At 32.2% G+C, this 19,261-nt stretch overlaps 1 protein-coding gene across 1 annotated transcript; it reads left to right on the forward strand.

Annotated features, from left to right (window-relative positions):
* The first annotated feature begins 12,423 nt into the window (after positions 1 to 12,423).
* Positions 12,424 to 13,463, forward strand: LOC110799847 (flowering-promoting factor 1-like protein 2). Its single transcript, XM_022005115.2, has one exon. The coding sequence runs from the start codon at positions 12,596 to 12,598 to the stop codon at positions 12,932 to 12,934; it is 339 nt and encodes a 112-aa protein (XP_021860807.1). The 5' UTR covers positions 12,424 to 12,595; the 3' UTR covers positions 12,935 to 13,463.
* The last annotated feature ends 5,798 nt before the right edge of the window (positions 13,464 to 19,261 follow it).

Raw genomic sequence — 19,261 nt, forward strand, 5'->3', positions numbered from 1 at the left:
TATGTAAAAAGAACATGGACATATATTTTTTTATATTTTTAATAAATTGTGATTTTTTATAACAAAAAAGTAAAACATTATATTGCATGTTCTTTTGACGTAGTGTCATGTTTTTTTGTTTATGCACATGTGTTCTTTTGGTGCACATGCTACACCATGCTCTATGTGCACCATGGTCCATAGTCCACGGATTAGAAGCAGGAGTGCTGCCAACAGCTTAATTTAGAACTAAATGTATAACGCGAAGGTATAAGACCAATAATACATCTTGGATCAATGGTCAGACGTGTTCGATGCCTTCTAACAATATTGTATCACGAGTTTTTAGTTTTCATTTCTTTTTCATTCTTTCATTTCCAAAATTTAATTCTAACCTTATTATACGTACCTTCTTTCCGTAGCTCACTAAAATTATACCAGTAATTATAATACACCATAATAGTAACCTCCATCATGTTTTGCTAATTGCTATCCTAACATTAAAAGTTACTTTTTGTGTTATTAATTAGGAGTTACTTTATATTAATTAAAGAAGGTTATTTATCCTCGTTATTTTGGATTACTTATTATATGTTTAGGTATTACTTATAATTGTATTTTGGGTTACTTCTTATAATTTTAGGGGTTATTTAATATCTTAAAAAGAGAGTTTATTCCGTCATCGTTATTCTATGTTACTTATTATATGTTTATGTGATACTTGTCATTGTATTTTGGGTTACTTCTTGTATTGTTAGGGCCGAGGGTACTTTAAATTATTTTTAAAAGAAGGTTATTTCGTCCTCGTTATTTTAGGTTATGAATTACTCCGTATATGTTTCGGTGTATGTTACTTAAAATTATATTTCGGGTTACATATCACTTTATCCTTTAATTTATTTTAAAAATAAGGTCATTTCGTCCTCGTTATTTAGGTTACTTATTATATGTTTCGGTGTTATTTGTAATTATATTTGGGTTACTTCTTGTATTATTAGGGGTTACTTTAATTTATTTTAAAAAGAAGGTTATTTCGTCCTCACTATTCCGGGTTATATTACCCCGTATATGTTTCGATGTTACTTGTAATTATATTTTGGATTAATTACTTATTATATTATTCGGGTTTATTTTAATTTATTTTAAAAAGAAGGTTGTCTCATACTCGTTATTTTAGTTATTGTATTTTACGGTGTTACTTTTAATTATATTTTGGGTTACTTATTATATCTATACTATATATTAAAAGGCGTCTAAAAGAAAGTATACGTGTCACGTGGCGCTCTGCTTATTGGTCATTCGATCCATGTAATCTTCATGTACATTAAAAAAAATGTCAAACATGGTTTGAACCCCCTGAACCTTGAGTTTAAACAATAAACTTTTTACCACTAATCTATTACATGTGTCATGTTTACATTGCAAAAACAAATAATATAAGTAAATATGAATGTTATTAACATTGTAACCCGGGGGATCGCCCGGGCCTAAAAACTAGTTACTCCGTATTATATTATTACGTGTGTTACTTTTTTAAATTTTGGATACTTATCATATTATCTAGGAATACTTTACTTAACATTTAGGGTTATTAGTTATACCTTTTGCGGGTTACTAAGTAAATTTTATTATGGGATACTTATTAGATAAGGAGTGTAAAATTAGGTTCATTATCATTGTAGGAGAGTTACTTAATAAATCGTAAAGAATTACTAATTTGTATTAACATGAGTTAGGAGACAATTGTAGTCGAGGTAATACAATCTGTTACTTTCTCACAACAACCATTTGCATGCCAAATCAAATTTACTCATCTCATGCCAAATTAAACCAGTCTCTTAATTGGCAGAAGGAAGTGACCTTCATCGTTGAAGAAGAAACTGTGCAATAATCGGCGATTTTCCCGCACATCTATATACTCTCATATTCTGTTTCATGGTGTAAGTTGATGGTGTGGCTTGACACATATGATACTTTAGGTTAAAAAAATCTTACATAACCAACTACGTGTAGTAAATTATTTTTTAAAAAAACTTTTAGCATTTCAATTCTAACATCTTTATTCATCAGTATTCTATTACGTACTCAAGCTAATTTCCTTTTCAACTTCTAACCAACATCTTTTCAAAAAAAATTCATTATAAACCTAATTGTGCAATGTGCATGATTATAAATTTATTATACCATTGTTCGAGATGAATTACAAACTACTCCGTAGATCTTAATTCATTAAGTTGTAGGGTAGGTTTGCGGGTTTGATAATCCAAATAAAGGGGAAGAGATAAATAAAGCAATATATGTGAAATATTAAAGTAGAAAAATAGTCAACAAACTAGAATAACTAAGAAGGATATATATAGAGACAAACTGAATAATTTGATCCGGATTGATTATGATGGCGGGACTAAATGATGCGATCATGATTGCAATAGCTAGTATAATCAACAACATTTAAGAGCTAGATAATGTTATCATTAACATAATGTTGAATGAATTACAATAGAGGTTGTAGTGGTGTATTAATATTAACTAGTTTCTGATCCCGTTCCAAGAACGGGCCCGGCAATAAGTGGTTATTGAACTGTCTTTTAAAATTATAATTTTTAGAGGGCTTGTATTTAAGTAGAAATACATGATTTAATAGAGGTGAGAAATTTGAAGGTTAAAAGAATATTTAAAATTAAATTATAGATGAATTAATAATAGTGTTAAAGAAAGAGATGAAGTGGAAAATATTGAATAATGTTATATGAATTAAAATTGAATGGAGAAGATGAAGTGAAAAAGGTGCTAGAGTTGTAAAATATAAACATGAGAAACAATTGAAAAAATAAATAATGGATGAAAAAAAGGATGCCATATGTCAAAGGATGAATGAAAAAAGGGATACCACATGTCATCTAAACATATCTATGGTTTTGCTTTTTAAATACTAGGTATAGATATTAAAATTAACTGGAGTAGTACGTAATTAGTAATGTATCTAGCTTAAATTTAAGGGAAAATGATTGTTGGTTTTGTAAGTTTAATAATATCTCCATTGTTTTGGCAAGTTGAATATTTTAAGTTCTATTTTCCTTCATTGCTCTCTAAATCACGCATCACTACATTCAAAATGTCTTCATGTAGATTTGGAATGGTTAGAATGGCACACGTTATCTAAAATGACTACTACGTATATTGTCTGGTTTGGACTTTGGAGCATGCTGATAGGATTTCGTCAATCAACTGGTTTGTTTCCTTGTATGAAATGATCTTTTATTGACTTCTCGTCAAATGCTTTCTTTATTTTTCCTTGATCTTGATCTTGTGCTTATTTCCTTATTTGTTCACTCGGTACAATGTCTTTTTTGTTGACTTGCCATTTTCTTTTTACCATTTACGTGCTTACCTTGTGGAAATGCTCCCATGGATTATGGGATCATAATTAATCATATTTTTTAATTTTAGGTACATGAATATTATTAATGGGTAATAATGGGTTAATGGGTTATTCCACATAATATAATACTCCGCATGTTATATGAGCCTATAAAAGATTGTTTGATGTAACTTAATTAATTAATCGGTTTTTTCATGAAATGCCCATGAGGTTTGCAATAATGCATCAAATACCCTCGCGTGTTTCGAATCACATAATATACCCCTATTTATCCATATTGTTCACCAAATACACTTAGACTTAACGGACGTTAGTCCTCCGTTAGCTATGTTTTACCATTTTACCCATAGTGAAGGACATAAACTACAAAAAAATCATCTTCTACTGTTTCTCTCTCCTCTCCCCTGTTCTTCCTCCTCTCGGCGGCCGATCTCCTCTCTCTGGTCACCGGCGAGCCTTATTCGCCGTCGAATTGCAAGGATTTCATCTGCCGTAGGTAAAGCTCGTCGGATCGTGTTGTTAACCTTTCTCCTTTTGAGGTGGTCTAATTAATAGTTTTTGGTGTTAAATGATTTTTGATTCTTGAGTTTTTCCCCAAATTATAGGGTTGATTCTTGAGTTTTTCCCCAAATTATAGGGTTTCTTGAAGATTTTTGAGCAATTTCATGTTAATTGCAAGAATCTGAAAATTGGTGATAGATTTGTTTCTGCGTTCTTCGGCGTTTTGATCGAAGGATTGACCGGATTTTGATCGGAGGTTGGTCTGTGGTTTGGTTGCGATTCTTGGGTTCGTTGTTGAGCGAGGCATCTTATTCCTCAGTCGGCAATTCACCTCTACAAACTTCGAAGTTCTCCACCGTCCTCCACCCCTGGTTGAGCGGAACTCGGAACTGTTTGACTGAGATGGATCTTGTCTTTGCAGTTTACAGTGTGGCATTCCCAATCGAAATCTGCATACCTTGAGGCGTTTGGTTTGTCACCAAACCTCCGTTGCTTCTGCTCTGTACTACTAATTTTTAATTTTCTATTCGTAGTTTCGTGACATAAAACGAAGAACTACATTTGAACTGTTTGTTGTCTCCGTTGTATATTTGTCATAGTATACGAATATATTATTTTGGATGTTTCTCTGTGGAATATGATGACGGTATTTCTTGAAGCAAGAGATTTAGATAAATAGTTTCTATCTTTTGTGAATTGATTCATACTGAGGTTAAAGTGGACTCTATAATCATTATGAGCTTGGTTTCCACATGTATTCAGATAAACAGCACCACTGTCACTAATTCTGTATTGGCGTTTGTGAATAAGAATGGTTTTCTCTAAGAGAAAACTGTTTGTAATGTTTATAGATTTGTATGCAAAATGGGGGATATTCCCATAGCAAGGAAAGTGTTTGAGAGTTTGCTGGACAAGGCCACTGTCTCTTGGAGTATAATAATAAATGGGTATGGATTACATAGAGACGGGGAAGGTGCAATTTCTCTTTTCTCAGGGACGGAAGATTATGGAATAAAGCCTGATAACATTACATATCTTAGTATCTTATCAGCCTGCAGCCACGTACTTTGTATATTATTTTGTATATTTGTCATAGTGTATGAATAACAATTAGCAGAGTGATGTTTTGTGTGTTCTGATCTGTATTCTGTTTTGCAGCCACGTATGTTTTGTTGTTCTGACAATTAGCAGAGTCATAGTATACGAATAACAATTAGCAGGAGTATTTGGAAATGAATTGAGTATTAAGAATATCTTGTTGGACGAAAGCCTCACTCCAAAACTCAGCAACTACTCGATTCAGGCACAACAAACATGGACCAGCAGTGGGAATCTTGCTCTTAACAGCGAAAATCTTGTATTGCATTTGTCCACTTAGAAATCGGTTTATGTAAAGCCGTTAAATTCAAATACTTGGAATTTGGGTATTTGGTGCAACTTAGTTTACAAATAGGTGTATATTATGCAATAAGTTTATAAATAGGGGCATTCTGTGAATTATAAACATGACTTAACGGAGGACTAACGGAAGGTCGGATTAGGGGTATTTGGTGCAAACTTAGGTAAAAATAGGGGTTTATTATGTGATTCGAAACACGCGGGGGTATCTGGTGCATTATTGCAAACCTCGGGGGCATTTCATGAAATACTCTGTACTAATATAATTTTCTACATTCTTTCCCCTCCCTCATCTCTATTGTAATTTCAACATTTCCTAGGTAATTGTGCGTGCATGATTATTCATTAGATCGGAAAATAGACAACCACCATTTCCAATATATACCGATTCTCACCCACGTACACCCAAAACATCAACTACACAAACTATGCGTATTGTTCCCTTTAAAAGAAAAAAATGTTCGTAGGGGCGGAAAATATATGGTCGAAGGACAGTGGCAACAATGTGGTTACGACGTTACGTTGGTGCTGCACATACTATGATAACAACTGTTTACGTACAACTTGTACAAGTATACATATATATTTGATGAATTATAACTATGTGTATGTCCCAACTCCCAGCTGCAAAATGCACTACAAAAGTTGACCTTGACAAAAATTCTTTACTATTCTAATCAGAATCTGAAACCTAAGGAATTAATTAAAGATCATTTATTATGTGCCATTGATTTTGTCGTCTAAAGGGAGGACACCATACTAGTGGCTCAAATATTGAAATTGATATAGTACTTAGCATGCACGGGTAAAGTTTTTTGGGCCAGATAACTTTACGGTTGGGTCGGGTCGTATTGAGTCCATTAAAATACGGGTTAAATTTGGGTAGGGGTACTTCAGGTTAAGTATGGGTTGGGTCAGATCAGGTCCATTCAGGTTAGATCTATTTTGAGTCTATATTGAAAAGTAACCTATTTTCGAAAAATAAGCCACATGTACTTCATTTGGTTCTGATTCTAGTCTGGTCCATCGAATCAGGTTTGTTTATGGTCATTCATATAATTCGTTTCTATTTCAGTTTTGATCAGTTTCTAATCATTTAGTTTTGAATACAATTATCCACATTAATTTAGACCGGATCTAGGGGCAGATGCACGTTGTATTGAGGTAGACAAATGTCCAACCTCTCCCCCCAAAAAAAAAAGGGGGAAGAATTTAACATGGTGAAACAAAGTCATTGATTGTTATTAATACTAACATTACCCTAGACGACATATAAACATATCGTAGCTTGGAGGTAGTAACGAACAACGAGTTTCAACAGGTCGCGGGAACGTACATAGTATAGTCTGAATAGTGTCTACCCTATTTTAAAATCCTGGATACGCCACTTATCGGATCATATACCGCTAATGTATTTTGGGTCGGATTTGTTTTGTCACGTCTGCCGTCAATTAACCCATTTGAGAGAGTGGTCATGAGAACAACCTTAACGTATATCTATAGTCTTTCTACTTAATGTAGTCATGAGAACAACCTTAACAATTTCTATTTAATGTAGTCTTTCCATTAAAATTAAAAGAAGGATATATCCTTGATGGCAATAGTTTTGACTAAACAATAAACTTTGACAAATTACGAAAGCGGCTTGTTGAAATGTAGGGCCAATGAGGCCATGTGAGATTCATGTGACATAAGTTAGCATGATGTTGGAAGTTTCATTTATTTGATGTGTTTCTTTTCTTTTATTATTCTCATAGAGTATCAATGGAGTAGTACTCTAAATAATACTATGAATTAGGAGAATTATTTCTAAATTATGTACGGAATTTTAATTAATTAATATGTAAATAATCAAATTGTACAATTATTTCTAAACTGATAGAGGAAGAGTGTACATGACATGATTTGCGTATTATACACAATTCTATTTCATGTTCTTTTTGTTCTCCCCATATAATTTATGGAGAGAACTCAAGGAAGATGAGAGATGTATATCTATACAGAAAGAAAATTAAACAAATAAGATTTTTTCTCCCCACCTTATTTAAAAACACACGGATCACCAAAAGTAAAAAAGAAAGAATTTATTGAATGGGCCAATGAGGAAAACGAGAGAGAAACATACTAATGAGGAAAATGAGAGAGAAATTAAATAGGTCGGTTCTAAAGAACATATAGGAACAGAGGTAGTATAAGAGAAAGAAATGGGAAGATAATCACAAAACAAACAATTCAAATGATAATTACTGAAATTTTAGTTCTGGATAATATAAATAGTAATATAAATGTAAGTTTCAACGAGAATCAAGTCTAATATAAATAAGAACTGCGGCAAAAACAAAAAAAAAAACAAAAAAGTAACTCACATTTATTCAAAAGTAAATATCCAATGATAGATCTCTTTATACTTAATTTTTTAATAATGAAAAAAAATATCATCAAAAAGAAATAATGAGAATAGTATTAAAAAAAATTGAAAATAGACTTTAAATTTATTTATTTTGATAGAAAATTATCATACACAAGTTTTCGTTCAATTGATTAATTTCATAAGTAGAGAAAAAACATGTAATTAGCAAATTAAAGCTAGGGATTAGAAATGAAATAGATTTAACTTAAGAAAATGAGTCATTTTAGAAAGTTGCAAAATTACAAAAATGTCATTTCTGTCAGCAAATGAAATATTACTTCTCCATTTATTTGTACTAGTTTTGAAGCACGGGATTCGTTTTATTTTTTATTTTTATTAACTGTTTTGTATTTATGTTATTAGGTTGCGTTACGGTGAATGAATGAGTTCCGTTTTAATTTTTGTTGGAAGACAATTAGTAACTATTAACGTACAACTAATATTAAGTACATTTGGAAGATAAAAACGACACACATGCATTGATTAGAACAAACGCAAAATTACTCCCTAATTAAATTAAATTAAATTAGTGGCAATCGATTAAGTTAAATGAATTGGTCATAATTGATAATTCTATCATAATGGGATTCATGGGATTATGGCCAAAATACTGGCCCAAATTGTTATCCACCTTTGCTGATGTTTCTGTGCGAAGGCGTTCTTTTAGGAACATTATGGATATGAAAAGCGAGGTTATTGAAGATAAATGTGGCTTTTTTAGCTTGTAAAATCCTGTTAGGCTCAATTTTCATTAATTACACTCAAGTGCGATTGCATTTCTTTGGTTTGGTGGTTTTTACTTTGCAATTTTAGTGCCTTAATTTGTACAGTGATTGTGAATGAGTTGAAAGTCAATTGTTCAATACTCCATGTTGATGTCAACTAAATATTGAAAGCTTATTGATATTAAGGTGGCTATGATCAACTGAAAGCTTATTCAACAAATTTTAGCTACTTCTTACTTTAGCAATGTACCAAGTGTTCTATAACATGATAATATAATGTAAGAACTAATTAAGAAGAGTTTGAGTGTGACCATACTCTTAATAATTATACATACTGACATACATAGACATAGTAGTTGTTATTTAGTAGTATTAGAATGCTAGGTTTATATTTACGGAGAAGAAATACTTATGAAACTCCTACTCCTAATTCTTAATTTGTTCTTTATCCTATCGTATGACATAATTTTTTAATCTTCAATTCATTAGTGTTTATCATTATAACGATCTCTGTATTATTATCATAACCATAAAAAGATTAATTTATAAGATTTAATCAATTATAAATTTGAATATGATTAGAACTTTAAATATTGATATATATTAGATTGATATACTAACTCGTGGAGTTGTGGTTGCATTTTATACTTCCTCCGTTTCTTAAAGTTCTTTACGCTTTGGAATACGTGTCCAAAACATGAAAACTTTGACCGTAAATTCTCACTATTATATACATCAAAACGTTACATGTAAGATCTTGTTAGATTGGTCTCGGTATGTATTTTCATAATATCAACATTTTATATTTTTTCCACAAACAAAATTGAATATATGAGTAGTTAAATATTGCATTGAAATCCGTGCAAATAGTAACTGTAAAGAACTTTTTGAAACGGAGGCAGTAGTATTATATTGACGTGTATATATGAATATTTTTCTATTGAATTCAATTCTTTTGTGGACGTGTTGCTTCTTATTACATTTTCAAGAGTTCACAATCGAACAAGGAGAAGAACGCACCGGTATATGTCAATAATACTTACATCAATCCCTTAAAAGCCAAGGAGAACAGACAAGTTAAAAAATTAAAGGAGCAAACTAAACAAGAAGAAGATGTCAAGTCTAACATGGTTGGGAGCATGTTTGCTTCAAAGTAATTGGGCGATATGTGCCTGTATTTTGACCTCCACAAGGAGTGGAGTTAGCTGAAAACTTGTTATGTATGTGCACTTTAATATTTAAGTAATCAAGTAACTCATTTTCACCAAAAAACAAAAAAAGTCCACCTAACATGGGCGAATACAATCCTGTCAGAAAGGACATAAACTGTTATCAAACTGGACACAATCCGACTCTACTACGTCAAATCGTATTTAATCTAGGGTAATGATAAAGGTCGCAAGTTGCGACAAAATTTAGTTATCGCAATATTACGTGTCAAAGTTTAATTGGTACATATAGACGCCACGTAGGTTGTGCGCTACAAAATATTTTTACTACCAATCCAATATTTTTACTATGAAAATATGTAAATAAGGTAGTCGGTATAAAGTAAGGAACAAAGTAGAATATTAAGATTTCCTACCTTCTTTTGTAGCATACTCCGTATATAATATTTCGTAGATTATATAAGTTAAATATTTTAGTTTCCAATTTAAATAATGACATATAAACATGTCATGTCATCATTGTGACACGGCTTAAAAGTCGTATGTTGCGACCTTTATCATTTTCGTTTAATCTATACCAAATCTAGATAATAATATGACCATAGCTAAACTTAATCAACTAATCTTTCGCTCTATCGAACTGACTTAAACCAAATGAAATCTAAACGACCCACTCGATCTCCACCTCTTTATGTATAGTTTGAACATGATAATGTGTAGAACAAAAATCTACTTTGCCTTATGACCTACTCTCTCACGTCATTGACAAATACATAGGACTATAGGAGGGAAGACATTGATGTGACATTTCTCTATGCTCCACCTCTAACTTGTAATACATTTTATATATTTTTTTTCCTTGTAGGGCTAACAAATGATTCATTCCTTTTCACAATCACATATCGAATTAATTGGTGCACTCTAATCGGTATGAAATTTAATGAATATGAATTAATTTTATTAAAACAAGATGTAAGTGAGGTAAATAGAAAATAAAAAACTGTATTATTCCGTAAAAGTTAATGGGCATGAAAGTATTTAAAGGGAAAAAAAAAGACAAAAAATAAATGATAAAATATTACTAGTGGGATACCTGCGCAATTTAGATTATACACTCGGGGCACAATGCTCATTGTGCACCCTGTTGAACATTCATTGAAAATCTAATGAACATGGAGAACGATTTCAATGTACATGTACTAGTAATATGTTTAAACTACATGTTCTATTGATTTAAACTATATGTTCATTGGTTATATGTTCTTTGGGTATGAACAATATGTTTTTTGTATTTGAACTATATGTTTATTAAAAACAGGGTGCACAGTAAGCATTGTGCACTCGGGTGCATAAACCATATTTTGGGATACCTGAGGCAGGAAGAAAATTATAAAATAAGGGGAAAATTTTCGTTAATGGAAAGTACACCAATTAATAAAATACGGCCAATTATAAAAAATACACAAATTACTTCTATATGAAGGAAGTACTTCGTATTTCAAACATAATTACTATTCCACCTTAGTTTTTATTTTGGTTACACGTTTCATCCTTTTTCTACACGTACTTCTATTTATTTTATTTAGACAAAGTTTTACTACTTATTGCTACACTACACAAATCACACTTGTAACACTCTTTCTCCTACTTTTTATTACACGAAACTCATTCGTTTATCTCTCGCTCTCTCGCTCTCTCTCCTACTCTCCTTACAGAAACCTCACTAAATTTCTTTTCTCATATTCTCCCAAAATCATGTATTTACAATAATCATAACTAATAAAAAAAAATCGAAGAGCGTACTACTCATATATATGTAAGACATATCAAGATTATAAATTGGACGCCAAAACAAATACTATTATGTGTTTATAGTAACCATAACTAATAAAATAAAAAAATCGAAGAGAGTACTACCCATATATATGTAAGACGTGTCAAGATTATAAATTGGACGCCAAAACAAATACTATTACGTAGTTAATTTTGACATGACACAATAGTACACCCTCCGTCCCTTAATACTCGCACCGGTTTGACCGGTGCGGAGTTTAAGATATTTGAATTGACTTATTAATTTAATGGGTGTTAGTTGATAGTGAGGTATTTTTTTAATATAGTTAGTGGGAAATGTGTAAGGGGTGGGGAGTGGTGAGTGGGAGGTGTGGATTTTTAAATGATTTTTTGTAGGGAGTAGGGGTGTAGGTGGGGTAGTAGGTAAGTGTGAGAAATAATATAATATTGGTGAAAATTTTCATTTATAGAAGCGGTGCAAGTATTAAGGGACGATCCGAAAAGAAAAGCGGTGCGAGTATTAAGGGACGGATTACACATTTATCATCATTAGCTATTGTCCTCTAACACACAAAGCAATTGGAAACCATAAAAACATAGTATCAAAAGTACATACAATACTAGCTACTTGGTACATGATATGGACCAATTGTGAGTACTCCGATATCATACCATCCCTCATCCACCTTATTCACATGGGCTTTGCGTGACCAAAGTGGGCACTACCTTTTTTGCTATTGGTTCATTTTCCCTTTTCTTTCTCTTCTTGGTTCCCTAGATTCTTCTACTTATAGCAACATTAGCATCAAAATTCCTCCTAAACTATGCCCACGTGTGCCCTAAATCACACCCACAAAGCATCTTCTTCTACCCCATCACTTTTTTTAAAAAAAATAATATTAAAAAATAAAGAAAAAACACCCATAAAAGTGGGACCCTTTACATCTAGATTCTTATGCCAAAGTAATGATAATTTCATTATTGATTGTATTGTAACTTTGGAAGAGTATTTCTCCTTTGTTTTATCTTTACACCCCATCCCCCCTATATATATGCCTCATCCCATATCTCCCCATTCACTCAACCATCCACTTCTTAGCCTTTACTTTTCTATACTTCAACAAACAAACAAACAAACAAACAAACAAACAAACAAAAAAACACAAAACAACTCATCGATCGATCAATCGATCAATCTAGTTAATTAAACAAAAACCTAATTTGAATCGAAATAAAAATGTCAGGAGTATGGGTGTTCAAGAACAATGGTGTGATTCGTTTGGTGGAGAATCCACAAGCCGAACAAGGAGGTAGTGATCAAGCAAGAACAAGGAAGAAGGTGCTCGTACACCTTCCTACAGGAAGGGTGATTACATCATACCAAATCCTTGAACCAATTCTTAAAGACTTAGGTTGGGAACATTACTTTGGAGGTGATTCTGATCTTTACCAATTCCACAAAAGATCTTCAATTGATCTCATTTCACTTCCTAGAGAGTTCTCCAAGTTCAGCTCCGTCTACATGTATGACATTGTTGTTAAGAACCCTAATGTTTTCCAGGTTCGCGACATGTAGATATTTCATATATCTACATGGACTACTACTACTACTACCAATCAAAACGTACTATCTAATCTAGGGTTTGTTTGTGCTTGCATCTAAGTACATATATAAGCATTGCTTCTTCATTTTGGCGCGTTTCTTCTTCTTCTTCTTCTTCTTCTTCTTCTTCTTCTGCTTCTTCTTCTTCCATTTTGAGTGTTAAGGTTTTCTTCAAAGAGTGTGATTGAGTCATTTTCATGTTTGCAAATATTTCATTTCACCAAAACAAGCTATAATTGATGTGGAGTACAATTATACTTTGATGTATCGCGTTATTCTTATGTGTGTTTCGATCAAATTAAGGATTGTTCTTTTGTACATAGATCTGATCTATGAAATGTTTTCTCCATTCTTGCAAGTCTGTAATGCTTGTGGAGTAAGCTAATTAAGCTAGCTTTTTGTGTCTTCAAACTCATGAATATATATTGTATTTCATGGAGTAATTGATATATATATATATATATATATATATATAAAGTTTGATTTAATATATTAAAGCTCATATTTTTCTGTAATTAAAATAAATCACGTGTAATACCCAGCCATGCATGTATTCAACTGATAAATGATCATAGAATTGAATTCTGATATATTTTTATTTTTTTAGTTATAGAACTTTTTGTTACTCAAATTAGCTAGTAAAGTTTATGGAACCTTCTAATTTTATAGCCTCACGACTCTTTTATTCGATCTCTGCTATCATTTAATGCGGATGAGCCACAAGGGCAATATAAATTACAAGCGGGGTGAAAGATTTGACTAAATGTGTTATACTATAACTCTTGATTTCCTCAACTTCAACCATCAACAATATGTGCAATAAAAGTATAAAACTACCTTCTGTATATGGAAGGAGGAGCAATACGTGGTGGCTTTGTGGGCGGAGGAGAGTCGTAACTCGTAAACGGCCACAGGGAGAGTCGAACGAAGAGACCGGGGTGGCCGGTGACCGTTTGGAAACTTTTTAATATGTCAAAAAAAAAAGAGAAATTAAGTTAACAAAGCCTAATTAACTAGAAATATAATATGTGATGTCGATATAATTAGCCACCTTAGCATGAAATCGCAAGGTTGGGAAGGAAGAGAATTAGAGAGGGAATTAATGTTTAGAAGAATCACAAGATGAAAAGGACGAGGGAGAAAATAAGAGGAGAGAAGAATATTTTTATTTTTAAAAAAATATTTGAAAATTACTTCGTATAAAAAATAATTTATAAATTAGATTTTGGGTTTTATTAACTTTTTGTATTTGTGTTTCTCTTTGGGTGGAGGTGGGGGGTTGTGTTTATAAAATAAGAGAAAATCCAACTCCATCTATTAGGGTACCAAACTACCAAATGGATTAAAACATAAGTACGGAACACTACAAGAAATTGTACTATTAACGACGGGAAATCCCGTCGCGAAAGGCCAATAATCGTTGATTAACGACGGGATTTTCTGTCGCGAATCCGTCATAAAAGGGGGCCGTCGTTAATAGAAAACCCGTCGTAAATCCATCGTAAACCCATCGTAAAAGACATTTGTGACGGTTATTCCCGTCATTGTTTGGTTGTTAGCCCCGTCGCAAAAGGCTTTTACGACGGGATTTTTGACCCGTCGTAATTAGGTTGTCGTTAAAGATACAAATTCTTGTAGTGGAAGTATCCAATTTCAATACTCCGTATGAAATTTGAATGCCCCAAAACTATCTTACTACCTCCGTTTTAAAATGATCTTTACATTTTCCGTTTTAGTCGTTTCATACTACTTTTTACAATTTGTTTTGTTCTATTTTTTGACATAAAAATTTACTAACTTACCATTCTTACCCCCACAATATTACTATTTCCACTCACTTTCTCTTACTTTATTCATTTTTTTCTTACACTCACCCACTTTTTACACATTTCTCTTACTTTATCCGTATGCGATTATATTCAACTAATTTTTCTACATTTGTCCTAATGTTTGTGCAAATATTAACTGCAAAAATCTTTATAAAACGAAGGTAGTAACTCTTAAAACTATTGACCAAAAACATTTGTGTGCTCCAAATGCCAATATCATGTGTTTACTACCTCTATTTTATTAAGTTTACTCACTTTATTTTCAACGCTTTGCAATGTACTCGCACAATTTCGATCACTGAAGTACGTAAGAGCATCTCCAATGGTTGTAGGTAGGGACTTGCTTGCGATTTATAGAAATTTCTAGCTACTAGCTTGACCATGGGAGTTGAAATGATAAAATAGTTTGGCCAAGCAAATTAGCTTAAATAAGTTAATTTGCTTGAAAAAACATGGCCAATGAAATAATATTAACTTAAATTAAATTTAAATATTGATTGATCGACAAATATGACTACATTAAATATCAAGCTAGTAGCTAACCACTAGGATACTAATTAGCTAGAAATGAAATTAACTTGAAATATTATGTGGCATGACAAGCTAATTTAGAAATTAGCTTACCGTTAGAGATGCTCTACATAATTATTTATAGCTATATCCATATCCGATCCATTTCGCCATGAAATCTCCAAATACAGGCCTAGATTGTTCGGCCTTGGCTCTTTCTGATGCTTTTGGGGCCGAGGCTATTTTGTAAAGTATTACACACTGAGAAGAACCTATAAACATATCATGTGACTTTTTCTTACATATAAAACACGGTTTAAAAGGAGATTGAGTAAATATTATCAAAATTAATGGTGATTAAACTTAAAACCGGAGGGAATTTGGTTGTGTAGTTAATCTATATATGATTCGTATTTTGCTGATTGCCACCAAGTTTTAAGTTTTATGATAAGAATGATCATTAGTGAATTTGTGGCAATTGAGTGCGGTTATGGGGAGTAAGCCGAGTGAAGAGAATAATATGGGTAGGTGTGAAAGAATTAATTAATTGGTCAAAAGAATTATTGTGCGTGCTTCCTTTATATATTCCCACTTCTTTGATCCTTACGCATTAATACAATAACATTATTTTTTACAAAAGAAAATACAAAGTTAAGATAATCTTCTCTCCATACTACTCCCGAGTCTCGGTTTCCGTGTTTTTTTAGGAGCTATATGTTGACAGTCACAAAAAATATAAATAAAATTAGTTGAATTCGATATAATAATCATGCAAGTGAGGTAGTTGATAATAAAGAAATGGAAAAAACCACTCAAAACTCGTTCCGAATCCGGATTAGCCCTAAGGGTGAACCGGGTGGTACACCAAAAAAAAGAAATGGAAAAAAGCAAGTGATTGTAAAAATTACCAAAAATATATTGAACTATTTATTATTTAAGTGAACCCATGCATAGTAAAGTAGCAAATAATAAACATGCAATTGGAGAGTGGGTATAACAGTTACCAGAAATGCAATTGTAATCCTAAAAAAATACAATTGCAAATAGCAATTGTAACTTTTAAAAAGAATTGAATATCCTAACTTATGAAAAAAATAATAGAAAAGTTTACTATGTATCAATGTCTTAGAGCTGCAAAATATTTTGTTATGCGATTTACTTCTCAATAAATATGTCGCGAATCGATAGTGACGAAGTTGGAAAACATGTTGTCATCCAACAACAGCCGTAGGCACTGAGTTTTACCCTGCGAAATATTGGTAACCAACAAATTGTATCTTCAACCAAAATAGTATGAAGCTCCCAACTTATAATACGACCAATAACTATTCAGGCAGACTGATGATAAAATGACATTTGACACCTTTTAAGTTGGAGTACTGGTTTTGGTATTTACCACCCTATAAAATATAATTTCATATTTAACATCTTACGATATAACTTTTTTGAAAATAATTTAATGCAATTATATGTTTTATTTTTTAACCCTCGTAAATAATTTTGTGTAATCTTTACTACATATAAAATTTCTTTGATAAATGTTAATTATAATTTTATAATATTGAGCCATTTATTATTTTTTGCGTCATTTGATATTGACTCTTAATTGAACTTACGCAATTTGAATAATTTACTGATCGTCTAACATAAATTCATTATTAATTACTTCGTAGTTAAAAAAAAAGAAGAAAAAATACTCGAATAGAAAACCAGAAAACAAGAGTCTTAATTGCTAAAAACATACTATACTATAAATAAATAAAATATAACAAGAAATTGATTTTATACAACATTTTTTTAGGGAATTTTACACTACACATATTTAATTAAAGGATATTTTGATATTTACCACTTTTTAAGTTTCAGGTTTTTGTATGTACCACCTTCTAAAATGTAATTTCGTATTTACCAACTTAAATTTATGAAATATTTTAAATTCACCATCCCTTAACGGTTTTCATCCCACTTCCGGTCCACGTGAACCTTATTAAACCAAATTATTTAATGGAAAACCTAATGAAAGATGGGGGGAAATTAAAGAGGTTGGCTAAGGGGGGGATTCATATGGATGAAAAATGGGATGTAAAATGGGATGAAGTGATAAAAACAAAACTTTTCATAAAATTAAGTTAGTAAATATGAAATTATATTTTATAAGGTGGTAAATATAAAAACGTGAAACTTAAAAGGTGGTAATTAAATATGAAAAAACCTTAATTAAAGAACTAAAATACGAAAAAATTTGCTATCAAGAAGCTAATCATACATCAAGTACTAATACTGGAATGGTTCATTACAATTATCACCATTCATCAGTTTAGAAAATGTGAAATGCTGCAGTCTTTTTCAGAATTAAGAACACATACATAAAGGAATGAGAAATAAATATATATATAAAAAAGGTAAATATGGAAAAGAAGATGGAGACCTGTGATTGGTGGGGAACGGTGAATTGTGATTGGGTGCTGGAAAATGGGTCAAGATTTCAACTCCCAGAAGTGTGGATATGGAAGTAATAATCCTTATCTGATCTTCTTGAAATCTTGAATTCTAAGTTGTTGAATTCAGTTGTTTTTCTTGCTGTTTTTTTGCTGGAAATGCTATTGGTGATTTGGTGGGTGGGGCCCTTCAATAATTGGTTGTCCCCCCACATCAAAATGGGTCTTCACTCTTCACGTGGATTACTAGTCATGCCCTGCCCCCTAAAGTTACTTGGAGTTCTAGATTCATTAGGCCTTGTTTGGGAAGTTTAATCACATATAAGTCTAATTGTGATTCTATTTTAAAGTTATTTGACTATAGGCAGAGAAATCCGTTAATTTTACAGATTTATTGTTTGGAGAGCTTATATATATAGTGATTCCATTTTAAAGTCACTTGACGTACTATAGGCAGAGTAACTCGTTAATTTTACGGACTATGTGTTAGTCATTCTATGTAAAATTAACTTCTCTATTTCTATACCGGTAGTCCTTACTTATTAGAAGAGAGTTTGACCATATGTAAAGTCCAACGAGGATTTCATCATAAAACTAATTGACTATAGTTGAGTAGCATATATGTTAATCTTATATGTTAATCATTTTCTTCGATAGAAAATTAATATGAACCTATATGTGAACGTATTATCTTTAAAACCATATATTTCATATAAATCTTATTAGAAACAACACAACCTAACGTGGAACCGGAAGTCTGGAACCCCATCAAAATGAGGTTGATAGGCATTAGGCAACCCTAACAAAAGACCATATATTTCATATAAATCTTACGGATTTTTCATGAAATACCCCTGAATTTTGGCGAAATTCACCAAATGCCCCTCGACTTTCAGAAATTCATAAAATACCCCTGTTCCAAAACATAATACACCAAGTATCCTTATGACGTCATCAATCCTAATTAACCCATTTAACTCACCCATTAACCCATTTTTTCCCAATTAATCAACTAAACTCCTAATTAACCCATATTTTTCTTTTCTCTCTCCCCCACCTTTTCTTCCTGTTTCTTCCATGGATCTCCCACCTCTACCAGGATGGTCGACTTTCCAGCCGCCACCATCGCCGCCAAGCAACAATAACAACATCAGTAGCGACGGTGGAAGCAGGCCGGCGACTGATTTTCTTTGGTATTCGGCTGCACCACCAACTCATTTTCTCTCCTTCTGTTGCGACAAGTCCAACTCCATCAACCCCATGGTGAAATCTCGTTACAGAGAATGATGGAGTTGCCGAAGAAGATTGAAGGCGGCCATTGTTGACTACTTGCCGCACAAGCCACGACATTGTAAGTGGTTCAAATTCTACAACAAACACCAAAACAAAGTTCGTTTGATCGGGAAAACAACAAACACCAAAACACCAAAACACAGTTAGGGAAATCAAAGCAAAATTTTGTAAATCTGGAAAAAAATCGATCAAACAACCTTGTTCGTTTGATGTTCTTTGTTCTTCAATTT

This window comes from Spinacia oleracea, chromosome 1 (assembly GCF_020520425.1).
Source record: "Spinacia oleracea cultivar Varoflay chromosome 1, BTI_SOV_V1, whole genome shotgun sequence".
NCBI classification, from domain to species: Eukaryota; Viridiplantae; Streptophyta; class Magnoliopsida; order Caryophyllales; family Amaranthaceae; genus Spinacia; species Spinacia oleracea.

Bases quoted from the DNA above. Each gene is read 5' to 3' on its own strand.
- LOC110799847 (XM_022005115.2), top strand. From the start codon at position 12,596: ATGTCAGGAGTATGGGTGTTCAAGAACAATGGTGTGATTCGTTTGGTG.